Source organism: Eleutherodactylus coqui, chromosome 10 (assembly GCF_035609145.1).
Source record: "Eleutherodactylus coqui strain aEleCoq1 chromosome 10, aEleCoq1.hap1, whole genome shotgun sequence".
In the NCBI taxonomy this organism is placed as follows: Eukaryota; Metazoa; Chordata; class Amphibia; order Anura; family Eleutherodactylidae; genus Eleutherodactylus; species Eleutherodactylus coqui.
In genome coordinates, this window is record NC_089846.1 from 14,869,492 (window position 1) to 14,887,194 (window position 17,703).

Here is a 17,703-nt window from a genome sequence, read left to right on the forward strand (position 1 = left end):
TTCATGCTGGTATGATGGTTAAAGAATGTCTTCTTGGCACATATTAGTCCCCTTTAAGAGGTTGTCTCATCTCAGACAATTCCTTTAATATTGGTTCGGTACGCCAAGCGTAAAGCTTATTGTGCATGGGAAAAGACAACTCTTGCAGGAATAGTCTAATAGGACATAGCCTTCATTGACAGGTTCCTGGGGGGAAACCCCCTCTATGGCCTGGCTCCATCAGCAAACCCTTTTAATGGCTATTGGTCATTATGTAAATGATAACACATGATCAAACCCCTTGACTGGTCAATCAATCTTCAGTTTGACCAAAATAACACTCAAGTACGAGACAGAAACTTTTTTTTTTACAGAAACATATTTTATTTGACGCTCTGACAGGTATCACAGCTAAACACCAGCACCGAGAACTTCTTCCCAAATAGATGATCCATTTACATGCAGAGCAACAGATCCAGCTGCCCACTGACCGACGTCCAATCATTTCCCCAGGATTTATGTCCTACTAAAGACTGAAATTCACATGGAAGCACGCCGGCTTACATATCTTGAAGATCTCATATATATATATATATGTATTTAGAATTATTTATAGCATATTTATATAAGGATATGCCACTACCACAGACATGATAAGTTCAGTAAGAGAACAGAATATTAAGAATCACGTTTGATATGCGTGTAGCACAACCATTGTACAATAGGACAGACAGTGTGGTAAGTGTCACACACTCCAAGACAGAACAGCTGGGAAGCAGGCAACAGTCTAAGTCCAGGGAAGCTTACAGGTCATAGTGAGGCTTAGGACTCTCTGGCCTGGATGGGCTAACGCGGGTGGCTCTGATCACGGGAAGAAAAAAAGGGGAGAAAGAGTGGGAAAGATAAGGTCAGTCACAAGTATGTCTAGAAACAGAGAGGAATTGAATTGTTTAGTGTATTTATATAAAGCAGCCAGGAGGTGGCGCTCTCTAGAAGCCCTAGTTTAAGGAGTCAGGAGGTGGTGATCTATGAGGGTCATTCTAAAAACGAATGCCTTGTATTTTATTATGTTGGCAGACGACCTCAGAAGCAGATGCTGGCGGTATGGCAACCTTCCCGTCAATATCTGATAAAACTTGTTGCTGTGCAACAGATGGCCACAGAGGGGGGCAGTCTGCCAAAATGGCGTCTCACATGAAAGTGTGTATAAAGCAAAGATGCAAACAACAACTGTGTAAGGGTCTGAATATCGGCTTCAATGTGCTGGAAACGATGATCCACCAATTTACACGGATGTGCAGATTGAGACGCTCTTCATTTTGTGATGTGGCAGCTGGGCATGGCCGTCCGCATCGTGACTTGTCTTTTATGTCACTGTCGCCACTATTGAAATGCGTCACCCACCGCCACGCTGTGCTGACATCCACTGGAAAAGCTCTGTAAGTATTGATGAATGTCAATGCAATTTTTTGAGCATGAGGGAATTGAATCCCACCTTTGTTTCATAAGCACTTTCATGTCAGACGCCATTTTGGCAGACTGCCCCTCTGTGGCTATCTGACGGACAGCAACAAAATTTACCAAATATTAGTGGGAAGGTTCAATCTCTACTGCCATACCGCCAACATCTGCTTCTTATGTCTTCTGCCAACATAACCAGATAGGAGACATTAGTTTTGTAGTGACCCTTGTATATAAAAGCCTTAGTTTTAGCAGCCAGGAGGTGGTGCACTTCAAAAGCCCTAGAATCAGAAGCCTGGAGACGGCACTCTCAACCTAGGATCAGCAACCAGCAAGTGGCGCTCTCTACAGCCCAATGGGATAATCAACCAGGAGCTGGCGGGGTCCAAATATCCTAGGACCAGCAGCAGGGCAGTAGCATTTTTTAGAAGCCCTAGGACTAGCAGTCAATGGCCATTGGTACTCTTTGCAGACCTTTGACTACCGTATGTGCCAGGAAGTGGAACTCTGTACGCACTCTAGAGCCAGCAGGTGGCGCTCTCTAGACATTCTAGTGCCTTTCCTTTATTAACAGTATCCAAATAAAAAACTTTTAGCAGCATCCTGTTTAATAGGCCAAAGTTTTTAAGGTAGCCCCAACACACTACATATTTACAATCAGCCTGAAAACTTATGCATGTCAGTAAATATAGCAGCACTGATTGCATCTCTGTAAAGGGCATGTGTGGACAAAGCAGCCCTTTATTTTAACTGGGAACGTGCTACCCGTTTTGTCTGTGACTATTGTCTTCAAGTGCACATCGTTTCTTTCCAGTTCCTTTTTGGAAACAGTAACCCTTCTGGCACTGATTGTGGGGTGCATATTAGTAGTGCATATGGCCCCTTACCAAAGGATAGTTTACCTTTGACCTATTCCACCTGCAGCTACCAGGTCTCCCAAGGATATATCCCACATAGGTACACTGTACCTGTACTGGAGAATATAGCAATTAAGTGTTTTATTATAAACCTATATCATATCCTCATGCAGAGGTAGATTGGGCATAGGCTGTACAGGGAGAAATCCCAGTAGTCCGATCAGGTAGTGGGCGATTGTGATCAGGCAGGGTTGATTTCAGCACCTGGACAGATGCCTGGAACTACTGCACTCCATTGGGCTCATTGCCACCTACAACATGAGGCCACTTTTAGATTTTTGCCATCTAAGATCCCAATCCGCCACTGTCCACATGACAATATCCTAAACCTTATAGCATGTACCTTAGGGAGACCATTTGTACGGAATAGGATGTAGGTAAACTACCCTAAAGAAAAAAAATTCTACTTTGTGTTCTTGTTTACTGCTCGAAAACCATACCCTACGAAACAAAAAAGAGTTCATGTAAAAAAAATCTATACTTTATAATGCATCATCCACTGTAATTGCATAACCTTTTAATTAAAATCATCAACAATGACAAAAACACCCCCCATCCCCCGATCTTCTTTATTCAATTGGATTCACGACTGCATTCTTTCAGATGGACTTAACGGAGAAGAAGAAGGATGCAAAACATAACCGGACCACGAGAGGGCAGCAGAAACACAGTGAACGTGAACAAAAGGCTTCAATATGACAATGGTGACGAAGAAGAGGGGGGAGGGGTGTGGGGTGGGGGGGACTGCAGAATGTCTTGTACCAGCAATGGCTACTAATTATATCACTTTAATTTGATTGACATCCTTTTAATACAAAAGAAAGAAACGTACAACAGAGTAGCATACAACACAATGAGATCATTTCTAGAAACTGGTGGGAAGATGTGCAGTGGTATTGTGGGAAGGGAAGAAGCGAGAAAAAATAAAATATATATATATCTATATATCAACCAGACATTGCACAATATGGAGCTGCAAAGGGACGATACTAACACATCTGTACAATACAATACATAGTGACACTGAGCCAGTGTTTACAACACAGTGGTAGAGGGGGAAACGTTTTTTCACCATGCCCGGAATAGGTGTGATGGGAGGTTTGGGAGAAGGGATGGGGAGAAAAGCTGTGTTCGGCAGCCAGGCCTCCATTTTTTAATCTAAGAGGGACGGGTCGGCAGGTCGGATAATGGTGGGTCGTGTAGGTGATGCGGGAGCCTTCCTGCTGAATGAAAATAAAAACAAGAACAGACAAGAGAACACAGAGCGTGATTAGCATCATCCATGATATGAGACAGTCAGCCCAGAATCCCCTGCCAGCTGGAGTAAATCGGCACTAGCGGAGGTGAACGATAAATCCGCTACATAAGAATATCAATACAGATGTGGAAGGAGGATTAAAAATGGCCAACAGGGTTTATCAGGTCTCCTGCGTTGGCGAAAAAGTGGCCGTTGCCCATAGCAAACAATGAGCCTTAATTACCTTAAACTGCCGTCAGGCGCATACGATCTGTCAGGCACAGCGCGTGCATTTTAGTTTTGTCCTCCCACGCTAGTCAGCGTTGGCGACTGCTCAAAATGTTGTTGATTAGTTGCAGATTGCTTGAATTAACAATTTAGGTTTTATTTACCATTATTAAAACATGTGCCTGTTAGGCATATTGCACTCAAACTGGCGGGCTTTGGCATTGTGCCTGATGGAAGGTTAAGGCCGTTTTACACGGGCGATGATCAAGCGAATGGATGTACATACAAATGTTTGTTCCTGATCACTGGCATGTCCATGATCAGCAGACAAATGAGCAAAAGTTCGTTAGTCAGCTGACTGCATTGTTTATGCAGGCAAAGAAGAAGCTCATTCATCGGCAGCGCGTCTCTCTGTGTAACCCGGATGTGCTGCCAACAAATTCATACTGTATCATGTTAACGATTACTCGTCTGCTAGAGATGAGCGAGCATACTCGCTAAGGACAATTACTCGATTGAGTATTGTCCTTAGCGAGTACCTGCCCGCTCGGAAGAAAAGGTTCGACTGCCGATGCGGGTGAGAGGTGAGTTGCGGCAGTGAGCAGTGGGGAGCGGGGGGGGAGAGAGGGAGAGAGAGATCTCCCCTCCGTTCCTCCCCGCTCTCCCCTGACGCTCCCTGCCCGCCGCCGGCAGCCGAATCTTTTTTTCCGAGCGGGCAGGTACTCGCTGAGGGCAATGCTCGATCGAGTAATTGCCCTTAGCGAGTATGCTCGCTCATCTCTATGTCGTCTCCATATCGGTGATGATCTGCCACCTGTGAGCAGCAGTAACAAGCGCCACTTCACATGCCATACTGTCAGTTGGCACTCGTTAACGGGGAGAAGATTCGCCTGTATAGAGCCACCCTTACGGTATCTTCATACGGTGGATTCTGCAGTGGAATTCACCTTTAAAACTATGGCAGAAATCTGCGGCGGTTTTTGCCATGGATCCGCAAGCGGATATAGCCCTATCAACAAACACAATCCACAGGCAGGATGCCCGTTTTTCTTCACAGTCATTTGTGTGGAAAAGCGTTGGAATTCTGCATGCTACATCCACGTGCGGATCCACAACAAAAACTGTAGCAGAGTAGCTGAAGATTTCTGCTGTGGTTTTACAGGTGGATTCCGTACGGAAAATTCAGTGTCGGAATCTGCCGTGTGAACATAATCAAGGGTGCATTCGGACATGGTGGGTTCAGTGTGAACCCGCACCAAAATCTGCATCAAAATCCACACCATGGATTGTGGCTTGTGATACAGATTCACAGCTGATGTCACCCTTTCAATTCTACTTCGGATCTGCGTTAAAATCCGTACCAATGGTGAGAACTTTGATGCAGAATTAAATGTGTATTTTGGTGCGGATTTTCTGCTGCAAAAACCCCCACATGGCATCCACCACATGTGGGCGCACCCTTAGGCTATGTTCATATCTGCGCCATAGAATGTCATATTTGACAAGAGAAAAATAGCTCTTCACACATCGTTCTTTTTCCTGTTAAAGTGACAAATACCTCAGCGCCGAACACCATTGGTACCCCTCAGGTGACGGAGACACGAAGTGTAGGCTCTGGTTGCTATGGGCAATTGGCTGTTTTTCTAACTGGACAGTATTGAGGCCTGTGAAATAAAATGTGGATCCTGGCTGGTTGCTATGACAATACCTCCACTTTTACGACTACTGAACTTGCTGTTCATAGCAACTTTTCATTTCTTCAAAGCTGTGCTGTGATTGGCTGCTATGGACAACGAGGCCTACATGAGGACCAATTGTGTGTAGTAATATGGTTCCCTAGTTCTGACCTCGGGCATCTCGGATACTGACGTTGACATGGATAAATTAATCCACACACTGATCCCCACTTACATTTCATGTCCATGACTAAATAAATTGCTCAGTTATGGACCCCAAAACCAGAACCATATTTCTACACATAATATACAACGGTGTTTTCAATAAACTTTATTAATACAAAAATGCCCTCAGAAAGTGATATTTTGGGGTCTGATCTTCGTTTTGAAGCTTCCTGTGGAAACCATGTTGGAATTTATAACCCAAAGTGTTTTCTGTGATTATATTTTACGTCCTGCATCCATTTCTGAGGCCTGTCTTGTGTGTTGCACATGAGGCTCCCCAATGTCCTCCATGCTCTGTCCATGTCAGGTTTAGGAGGGCTGACTGTGTGTGCGGAACAAAGAGCAAACACAGCAAGATCACAACATCACGACTATAACTCCTACAGCAGGACATGCGCTACAATCCGGGACAGGTGGATATATGAGAAGCCCAGTTAATCGGAGGTCATGAATAAAAAATAGTGCACAGTATAAGAATATTAGAGCTCCCTGCAACATCCAATCAGATCGCAGCTTTGATTTTTAAGTGATTGGTTGCTGCCGTTTCCATCTGCGCTAGTTTTTATACATGACCTTGCACGGTGGGATGAAATGGAAACAATGATTAGCATTTTGGCAGTGGGTTGTGGTGGGTGCGTAGGTATAATCACATTGCGGTGAGGAATCGGGTTTGATGCGTATATGAAACTATGAGAAGGGAGTGAGCGATTTCACAACGTATGACAGGAAGGAAAGTCGAGTGACAATCGGTCCGAGTTGCCAGGCACGTTTAATTTTTGAACAACAAGCAGAACACGGCAGTACCAAGAAGCAATGAAGAAGGGAGATGACAGTGAGATATAGCAATGGAGAACGCAGAGTGGAAGTAGAGAAAGCAGAAGGATCATCCGGTGCGAGAGGAGGAGGCAGATAAACAGGGGAGACCAGAAGAGACATGAGTGGGGTAAAGCGCTTATCTCACTGCTGGTAGATGGTGGAGAAGGTCTGTTTACATGAAGCAGGACCCCAAATATCACTAGTGTTGGCCGCGTCATTGTGCAAGAATGAATGATGAAACATGGAAGATGATTGCTCCATGCAAGATGTTTAAATGGATGAAGCGCTTATTTGGTGATTGCTTGGTGTAAACAGCGGTGGGGGGAAAATGGCGTTAGAAAAAGAGCAAATTTGGGACTCTTTAGATCAGTGGTCTCCAAATTGTGGCTGTTTTGCAGCATCTGAAGATAGAGACCACTACTTTACTTGAAGAAAATGGAAACTGAAGCTCTGGCACAACCTGTTGGTAGGTGATGACTCAATGGAAGGCGGAGTCGATGGTGTTGGTCTTTTTAAAAAAATATTTTGAACTAGCAGATAATGCATTTAGAGGTTTGCAGACCTCTTCATCAGACAGCTGGATTATATATTAGAATACAGGGTGTGATATACATAAATGTCATACCCATTGGTGGTCAGCGATTGTGCGCAAGTGACTATGAGCAGTAAAAAGAGAATGTGCAAGTGCTGTATGAGCATTTCGGCTCTTTTTACCACTTAGCGGCCTACGCACAATGACTAGCCATATGTTTATGTATATCAGACCCTCAGGAATTTGTATACCTGTATACTCATATATAATCCAGATGTCTGATGAGGAGGTCTGCAAACATCGAAAAGCATTAGATGCTGGTTCAAAATTAACTAAACTTTTAGAGACCAATACCATTGACTCCATTTTCCTTCGAGTCATCAGCTGCCGACAGGTTGCATCAGAGCCTCAGTTTTCTTAGACTTTCCTTCATCTCAGATTGCAACACTAACATGACCTATGGTGGTCTAGTGTACTAGGTTGGTAGCACCTAGCTCTTGCTGACTTGGTATACATGTGCACCATTCTCCAGTCCTACCCCTTTGAAATGCTCTGCCCAGTTCCTCTGCTCTCCCTTACATGAAGAAAGAACACATCTCCAAGGGAAGGACATTTGGAGGTGTCTACTGGGGTTTTCTGGGCTTTTCTGCAGAACTATCCAAACTTCTCTTTGGAATCCACATAAAATCTAAGAAGAAGATTTGTGTAGTCAATTACCAGTGGCCCCAAACTATGAAGTTCTTAAAGGGGTTGTACAGTTGTAAACTATTAATGGTCTACCCTCAAGATAGGTCATCAATAGTAGATTGTTGAGGGTTTGCTTATTAGGACTCCCGCTAATCAGCTGTTTGCTGGGTCAGCGCATTCATGCACTGAGCTGATTTCTGCAGGAAGCAGATAGCTCTATTCTCACTACGGTGGCCAGGTTTGGTATTGCAGGCCAAGTATCCATTCATTGCAATATGAACTCAACTTGCAATACCAAATCGGGCCAATGCAGCGCAAATGACGCTATTTGCTTCCTGCAGAAATCAGCTTAGTGCATGAGCTCATCAGCTCAATAAACAGATGATCGGTGAGGGTCCCAGGCATTGGACCCCCACATATCTACTATTGCTAACCTATCCTGAGAATAGACCATGAATAATTTACAACTTAACACCCCCTTTAATATTGGCAAGTGTCCTTAGAATTTACAGCTTGGAGGCTGCACCTAAAGCCAGCTGCATTATCAGTCGTAGTCTTTGGGTACTGAATATATTAGAATTGTCTATTCTAAAGACAATTTCCAACTTTATTTAACAAGATTTTCTGTCCTGTAAAAAAAAGCTTAATCGCTGTATTAATGAAAAATTCTACATCTCCATAATAGACTTTCGGGGAATTTATAATTTTTCCAGGCATCTGAAACAGAATTCTGGCGGAAAAAAAGTTATAAAATTTTGGCGTACATTGCATTTGTGACTTACTGTATTTTTATAGCTGCATGGCCACTTTTAAAGAAAGTGGTTGGGACTCAACAAATCAAGATCCACCTAACAAATTTGGCACATCTTACTCCGATGCACTGTTGTTAAAGACTGGTGTAAAACTGGCATACCGCTTAATAAGTCAGGAGCAGAAAATGAAACCTATGCCTGTTATGAGAAGACGTAAATTTCAGCCAAAATTTACTCAGTTTTCTGACTTCAAGCTTAATCCTTTCCAATCCAATTTGCATCCTGGTTTTCCTAGGGGGCTTACTCTTTTTCTGCTATTATACAAGGGCGCTATCTACTGGCTAAAGCCAGTACTGCATGAGGTGACACGTTGGTTAGGCTCTGACAGTAGAGAGGCTGGCAATATACAGTAAGAGTACCCCAACGGATGCCTTCCAACATCGGAGCTGTACAGCCTTAAATCATAATGTCTTCAGAGGTCAGACAATGGATTGGAAAGGGTTAATAAGTCAGTCTCAACATTGTGGGCTGCAGCCCTTCCCAGTATATTTCAGCCACTTTTCAAGTACTGGTGAGTGTGGCTCAAAAAGGGAAATTTTTTGTGCAATTTGTCTCAGTTTCTGCCAACAAATTAATAAAAGTGAACATTTTCCATTAGAAGATTGCAGAACTCTTCGGTTATACACAAATTAAGCTAAAACCAGAAAACCCCTTTAACATCCTCCAAAACTTGCTATATACAATGTGAATCACACCTTAAGGGCTCGGTCACACGGGTATTTTATGGTGCGATCTGCAGACACGCTTGCGATCTGAAGATATATAGACCCAATGCATCCCAATGGGAGCAGGCACATGTCCGTTTTTTATGCGGATGTGCGATAAATTATAGGACACAACGATTCACAGAACGCGCCTATATGCGTTCTGCGAATCGTTGTGTTCTATATATGCGCTCAATGGGGCCGGCGGCAGCAGCGCCGACCCCATTGAGAACATATACTAAAGATCGTTCTCCTCTGCCATAGCTGTAACAGCTGTGACAGAGAAGAACGATGTTCGTCCATTGAATTCAATGGAGCCGGCAATACAGCCGGCTCCATTGAAAGCAATGGGCTGCCGGCAAGCGCTGTATGAATTTTCGGGGAAGGGCTTAAAAGATAAGCCCTTCCCTGAAAAGCATCCTGCAAATGTGTAAAAATAAAAAAAAAAGTATACTCACCTTTTTCCAGCAGCCGGAGTTCAGCCGCGTCTGGCCGGCAGTTCTCCTGAACTGCTCTCTGTAGTATTCAGCAGGCGGGGATTTAAAATTCCCGCCTACTGAATGGGCTGCCTCTGATTGGTCACAGCCCTCACCAATCAGAGGCAGCTCTCACTTACCCATTCATGAATTCCTTAATGGGTGAGTGAGTGCTGCCTCTGATTGGCTGAGCGCAGGGACCAATCAGAGGCAGCTCTCAGCTATTGAATGACAGCGATCCGCAAATCGCGGGAAAAAACGCCCGTGTGACTGAGGCCTTAAAGGGGTTTTCCAGTTGTATACTATTGATGGCCGCTGTGCCCGTGCACTGCGTTGATTACTGCGGGAAGCAGACAGCCCTATTCTCACTGTAAAAGCCAGGCTTGGTATTACATGTAAAGTTCTCATTAACTTCAATGGTAACTTTGCCTGTAATACCAAACCTGGTCTTTGCAGTGTGAACAGAGCTATCTGCTTCCTGCAGAAATAAGCTCTGTGCGGATCACACTGGCCCAGTGAACAGCTGATCGGGAAGGATTCTGGGTTGCAGACCCCTGCTGATCTAATATTGATGGCCTATCCAGAGAATAGGTCATCAATAATTTACAACCAGATAACCCCTTTAAAAGGAAACTTTTGTACACCAGAAATCTATCCTACAACCCTTAAAGGGGTTGCACCAAGATTAACTTTTATCACCTAATCACAAGATAGACGATAACAGTCTGATCAGCTGGGGTCTCACCACTGGGAACCCACTGATTCTGAGAATAGGGGTCCCATGTCCCCCTCTTCTCATTATTGCGGGTTAGCTGCACCTACTAACAGTGACACAGAGATTGAATGGAGCGGCAGTCACACATGCGCGGCGCCGCTCCATTCATTTCAATAGGCCTGATGGAAATAGCCAAGTACAAGTGCTCAGCTATCTCCGGTAGTCCCTTCCAAGATGAATGGAGCGGCACTGTGCATGTGTGACCGCCACTCCATTCAAGCTCCTCATCACTGCAGGGGGTGCAGTGAGCCCATAGTGAGAAGGGGAAGAGGACATGGAACTCTCGTTCTTGGGATTAATGAGGGCCCCGGCAGTGAAACCCGCGCAATCAGACTTTTATCACCTATGCTGTGGATAGGTGATAAAAGTCAATCTTGGTACAATACCTTTAACAAATATAGCCCTATGTACTGATATTGAGGACATAATGATCAAATAACACTTTGTGTTAAGTCATACCCCAAACATTATGCCTCCTCCTTTTTTTTTACCTTGGGTGGTATTTTTTGGTGAGAAAGTTGGCCACCCTAATGAAGGACCATGGAGATCCAACTAAATTCGCATGGTGACCCTCAGATTGGAAACCCCAAAGATATTTGGGTTACATATGAAGTCTGTTTTGGAAGTAAATTTCAGTTGTCTTGATTGACTACTATAGCTATTCCTTTAAGTTCCTTTAAGAATCTATTTCTTAAACTGGGAATGTCAAACTTTGCATGAGCTTGAACGTAGAGGCAGCAAGAGTCATGATAAAACAGAATCTGCCTGGCAACAGGGCAATAGACAACAGATGGGTGGGAACATGTGCTTAACACACATGAAGATCACATGACTGGGAAAAGGAGGTGCACACAGGTCACATGACTTGAAATGCGTGACATACCGTGACGAGTGTTCCTCATGGGTCACTGATAGTTATTCTGAAAAATAACATGAAGTCAGAGGCTGAGAACAGCCACGGCCAGAAGCATGTAAGGGCCACGTATGCATACACAGAACCATGGCTGACCATGATACATATACATACAAGCATACATTAATATACGGTCACAGCTGGACTATTTCTTGGCACCTAAACAAAACGGAGACCGATATAGTAATATACATACACACTGACATCTCATTCAGACACCATCGTAGGCCACGTGTGATTATAGAAGCACATCAGCATTCTGTGAGGTTGTAGGATGGAAGAGATCTGCCATCGGAAAATCAAGGCTTGATCCATATATATATATGTATATTTATATATATATATATAGGCACCTAGTCATGAATAGTGTCGGTCTTGTGAATTCTGGTTCTTGATGGATGTAAAGTCAATAAAGATTGGGTTTACTTGCATTGATTGCTTGATGAAGCTTACACATGTTAACTAGAGTCTGAAACATTTTTCGGATCAATACATTTTTCATAGAGTGTTGCTATTGCTAAATGACAGAGGACTGACAACCGGTGACTGACAACTCGGGATCGCCGTATGGTTAGTAGTTATGTTGGCACCACCAGCACCACTATTTCCAAAACAAGTCTAGCTTGGGATCCTATGAAGGTGCACGGAGGTTCCAAGATGTGCCTAATATATAAAGAGGTGTGCGCCTCTTCATATATTAGGTGCATAGTGTATCAGTCTTAATAAATTTGTTCACCTTCACAACTAACTTTTTTATTTACATGTCAAATGAAAAATGAAGCAAATTTACAGTAGGCCTTAAAGGGGCCCTACAAAAGCAATTTAATCCCTATCCACAGGATAAGGGATAACATGCAGATCGGGGGAAATCTGACTGCTGGAAATGAATGGAATGGCAGTTATACATGCGTTCTGTTGCTACATTCATTTCAATGGGACTGTTGCAAACAACTGGGCATTTCAACTCAGCTATCTCCGACAGTCCCACTGAAATGAATGGAGAATCATTGTGCATGTGCAACTGCTGCTACTTTCATTCCTGGACGAACCACGACCTCCGTTCTAGATATTGGTTGGAATCCCAGCGGCTAGACCCCTACCGATCTGCAAGTTATCCCCTATCATATGAATAAGGCATAACTTGCTTTCATTTGGCAACCCTTTTTAATTAAAAATGCCCTAATGTTTTGTTTCTACAGCTCGTATTCAGGCTTCCGCATCACCATGGTAGCAACAAACAAACCCTGTGTAGTTTGATCATAGAGCCTTATTTTCTTCCATCTGTGCCCTACTAAAAAAATATTTGATAGATTAAGGCCGCGTGCACACGGGCGGGTCAGATTCCGCATACGGGAGCCCCCAGTGGAATCCGACTCTGTGCCCAACCGGCATCCGTGCGTACCTGTATTTTCTTTTTTTTTCTCTGTACTGTGGATGGTCCGCACGGCTCACTGTCGGACAAGGGCAGTACAGATTTTTTTTACACTTCTGCTTTTACCACGTAATCCAGGCTGCGTGTTGGACAACTTCCATTGACTTCAATGGAAGCCGTCCGTGCAGAAACCGCAATTGGTTTCCGCTTGTGTGCATGAAGAATCATTTTCCAATAGCATGCTATGGAGGGTTACTGCTGTGGAATCTGGAGGCGGACATCCACTCCGGATTCCATAGCAAAAATATGCTAGCATGCGTGAGGCCTAATAAGAATTTTAGAGCGAAACTGGAAAGGAGTATGACTACTCAGGGTTTGTTTGTGGTCTCATACATTGGAGACATATAGGTCCGTATAGGATCTGTAGAAACAAAACAATAGGCCAATTTTAATAAAGGGGTTGTCTAGGTCTTTTAGGAATATCCCTATTGATGACCTCAGTATAGGTCATCAGTAGGTGCTCAGCAAGGGTCCGCTGCTTGAGATCTTGGCTGATCAGTTGGTTCCCAGCACCGCTAGATAGCACTGTCCATATTACAGCAGCCTGGTTTGCTAGTGCAGGCACAGCTCCTATTCCAGCACTATCTGTTTCCAGTGCTGACCAGTATTGGGAATCAGCTGATCGGCAGGGTCCTGAACATTCCCAAAAGTCCCTGACTACCCCTTTAGACATACTGCAATGCTGATGCATTTTTAATTGTATATGAATTAGGACTATTAAAAGTTGTGGTTGCGTAGGTGGACATTACTTACTTTTGGTGACTCATTCAGCATCTCAGGCAGCCTCTTGGCATTAGCTATAGCTTTAAGGAGATGAGCAAGGATTCCCTTATAGTTCACAGCATATGTGACCAATTTTATTAAGTAGGCTGGGGTGGCTTGAGGATTATTTAGTGGTAGCATGACTATTACAAAAAGGTATTTCTAGACTTGAGGACCTAGAACAGAAATCTTCAGGCTTCTATGGAGCTATGATTTGCTGATAGAATTCCCTGACGATAGCAAGTGCCGACACCAGGGCCGAAGAACAGCACCGAGTGACAACAGCAAGTGCCAACACCAGGGCCGAAGAACAGCACCGAGTGACAACCGCAAGTGCCGACACCAGGGCCGAAGAACAGCACCGAGTGACAACAGCAAGTGCCAACACCAGGGCCGAAGAACAGCACCGAGTGACAACAGCAAGTGCCAACACCAGGGCCGAAGAACAGCACCGAGTGACAACAGCAAGTGCCGACACCAGGGCCGAAGAACAGCACCGAGTGACAACAGCAAGTGCCGACACCAGGGCCGAAGAACAGCACCGAGTGACAACAACAAGTGCCGACACCAGGGCCGAAGAACAGCACCGAGTGACAACAGCAAGTGCCAACACCAGGGCCGAAGAACAGCACCGAGTGACAACAGCAAGTGCCGACACCAGGCCCGAAGAACAGCACCGAGTGACAACAGCAAGTGCCGACACCAGGGCCGAAGAACAGCACCGAGTGACAACAGCAAGTGCCGACACCAGGGCCGAAGAACAGCACCGAGTGACAACAGCAAGTGCCGACACCAGGGCCGAGGAGCAGCAGAGAGATCATTGGTTCTCCTTTAACTTTCTGGAATACATGCACTATCGCAGTGGTCTCCAGTTGTTGTGAAACTACATCTCTCATTATGCCCTGACAGCTAGTAATTAGAGTTTTGAAAAAGTTGGAGAACAATACAATGGAAGACCACTGCTGCTGAACACTGTAGATTATATTATGAAGGACATGATATGAAGTACTATAAGAAAAAATGGCCACACCAGAACTGAATAACACAATTCCGGGCGTCCAGCAATAAGATATATAAATTGTGGAAAAGCTGTTTTGGCTCCATATTGTATATCCAGAAGTAGGACCTAGTTGTCATGTGTATAAAGCTTTCATAAGCACAATCCACGGACACAAAGTCCCAGAGGGACTTATGAAAAGGTGATTTCACCATGATCCCATTGATGAATCCAGCTGTGGAAAATGAACCCTTATTCTATATACAAGAGTAGTGGGGAGGAGGGAACGCCAAAAGACAAACAATGACAAAGGTTCTAAATAGTCGCATCTATGCTAAAGCTTCAAGCGGACCTGTTGCTAATACGTACGAGAGTCAGGTATTTTAAAATTCCATGTTTAAAGTGGCTCACAAAATAGGCATCTCTTGCAGGAGACACATGTAACTAACTTATCATTATACAAGGGCTGAACCTTATTTATATGAAATCAGATGCCCCCTATAATATATAATGGGTGCTATTTATAAAAAACTGATGCCAAGGAAAGTTAGTCTGGGTTCATACGGGGCGGAATTGCCGTGGAATTTCCATGCGGAATGTCTGCACTGCATTTCCACCCGCGACTCCTAATCCCAAGGTTAGCCAGCAAAGTGGACGAAATTTAGCAAAAATCTCACCCACATGTAGCGGTTAAGCCACGCGGAAACGGACATGCGGCGTGGAAAAAAAGACGCGGCATGTCAATTCTTTTTTCATTTCTGCAGTGGCCTCTCTCCTCTCTATGGGGAGAGATGGCCGCAGTGGAATGCCGCCAGCAAAACCGCTCCAAAACATGCAGCTAAAGGCCGCAGGTTTTGAAGTTGCGCTTTTCCAGCGGAATTCTCGCAGTTTTTCGGTGCTGCGATTCTGCTGGAATTCCATCCCGTGTGACCCCAGCCTTAAGGGGTTGCATATGGTAAGTAATTAGGTCTTTCTTTAGTGTTGTAAAGGACCTTTGAAAGATGAAAGCTGGGATTGGAGTTGGCTGATATGTTCAACTCCTTCACTTGTCTACATCCCTAGGTTCCTTTAAAAGGAAACTTGTACACTGAGCCTAAAGGGCACAAATGAGTTTACTAAATGCCCCCTAGTAATACTTAGTAAAAGGCTAAAATTGAGACATTCAACCTCCCCACCTAAGTTTCATAAGAGTCAAGGCTAATAAAATGAAAGTCATAAGACCTTCATAAAACCCATGTGAACTTTCTGGGCTTCTTTTCTACTTGCGTTAATCTGAAACAGAAGTATATGGCATCAGATGAGCTCTCTGGGTTCTAACTGGCATATAGGATTGACCCCAACAAGGTGCACATCTCGTTTCAGCGCCCCCCAAAGTTAGCACCTCTCAGTTGATCCACAGATGTATCTTATTAAAGGACCCTTCATTTGCAGATACAATTGCATTTATATATACAGTTGCAATCAAAATTATTCAAGCCCCATTACAAATTTTGGTTATTTTCCAAATTTACAAACTTTCAGCGGTTTGTAAAAAAAACAACCAAACATGGATAGTGGATAACTTGCAAATCGGTGGGGGTCTCAAGAATGGGGGTCCCATGTTCCCTGACCTTCTAACTCCAGGTTTACTGAACACCCCACAATGAGAAGGAGACTGAATGGAGCGCTGATGGCACAAGTGCGCCTGTTCTCTCTTCACTTTCAATGGGACTGTCAAGTACCCAAGAGGCACAACCGTCCGGTTATTACCATCACTCCCATTGAAATGAATAGCGCGCTGACTGTGCATGTTTGGCCAGCGCTCCATTCAGAGTGATGTCACTGTGGAGGGAGAAGCAACCCCTGCAGTGTCAGGAGAGCGGGACAGAGGAGTATCATTTTCCAGATTGGTAGGGGTCACTGATGAGACCCCCACTGATCAGCAAGTTATTCCCTATCCTGTGGATGGATGATAACCGGATATTCTAGTACAACCCCTTTAAGAAAAAAACACATCAAATACCTGGACTCGCGAGTGCTTTGTTGACAGTGACGTTTGACTGCAAAGTAGGAATATGGCTAAATAGAAAGGGGTCAACAAAGTTAAAAGAAGAGATCATTGCCTTGTACAAACAAGGAAAAGGATACAAAAAGATACAAAGGCGCTGACTGTCCCTAAAGATATGGCTAGAAGACGTTCGCAAGATCAAAGTTAGAGGAACACTGGCTGCACTACCTGGGCGTGGCAGAAAGAGGGCACTATCACTGGCTGCTACAAAATTCCTGAGGAGGCAGGTGGTTAAAAACATTTCAGTGACTCCAAACACGTACAGTAAGCCCTGGTGGCAGCGGGCACTGGGGTTTTGTTTGCACAATAAGGTACGTACTAAATGCTGAAGGTCTTCATGCCCGAACTCCAAGATGTTCACCTCTACTGACCCAAAAGTGCAAGAAAAGTCACCTCCAATATGCTCAAAATCTTATAAATAAGCCACAGATGTTTTGGGATTCTATTCTGTGGAGTGATGAAAAAAACTGGAACTTTTTGGGCCTAGGGTTCCAGCGGTATGTCTAAAGGAAGAAGAATGGAACAGAAACTGCAGGAGTCATTGAAAGTGAGGGTGGTTTCACAACTGCATCAGAACCTCCAGCTGGAGGTTCAGTCGCAGATTTGCTATTTGCAGCCACAAGAAAAAGCATTGTATTTATCTTTCGTCCCAAAATCAGGCAGAAACTGAACCGTTCAGCCCTGAGGATTCCCCTTGCCCGCTCCCTAAACGGAGCAGGAAAGCGAAATCCCAAATGCAAGTGTGAAAGTACCCTGACATTCAGTGGTGAATTTGGAGAAACTTATATCAGTTGTGTTGAGCTATTTACATTGTTCTTATTTGATTTTTTTTTTGCAAACAGCTGAAAAAGTGTAAACTTGGCAAATAAACCTAATTTGTAATGGGGATTGAGTAATTTTGATTGCAAGTGTACATATACAGAACCTAGAGCTGTTGCAGTAGTAAGCAGCACATATGCAGACCAAACACATAAAGCTCTATAGGTCAAAGCACTACTATGGCTCTAATTAGGTTAATATAGATAAA

The 17,703-nt window shown here is 44.1% G+C and overlaps 1 protein-coding gene across 14 annotated transcripts in view; it reads right to left on the bottom strand.

Moving 5' to 3' along the window:
• Nucleotides 1-345: 345 nt before the first annotated feature.
• Nucleotides 346-17,703, bottom strand: part of DNM1 (dynamin 1) — a 128,526-nt gene continuing 111,168 nt past the window's right edge. For 7 of the 14 annotated variants that reach the window (XM_066580334.1, XM_066580329.1, XM_066580337.1 and 4 more), the window contains one exon: nucleotides 346-3,580. In XM_066580334.1, the coding sequence (XP_066436431.1) occupies nucleotides 3,511-3,580 (70 nt within the window). In that variant the 3' untranslated portion in view covers nucleotides 346-3,510. Of the gene's footprint in view, nucleotides 3,581-11,408; nucleotides 11,446-16,631; nucleotides 16,688-17,703 lie in introns of those variants that run through there. The other 7 variants (XM_066580342.1, XM_066580335.1, XM_066580336.1 and 4 more) reach the window with 5 other exon arrangements.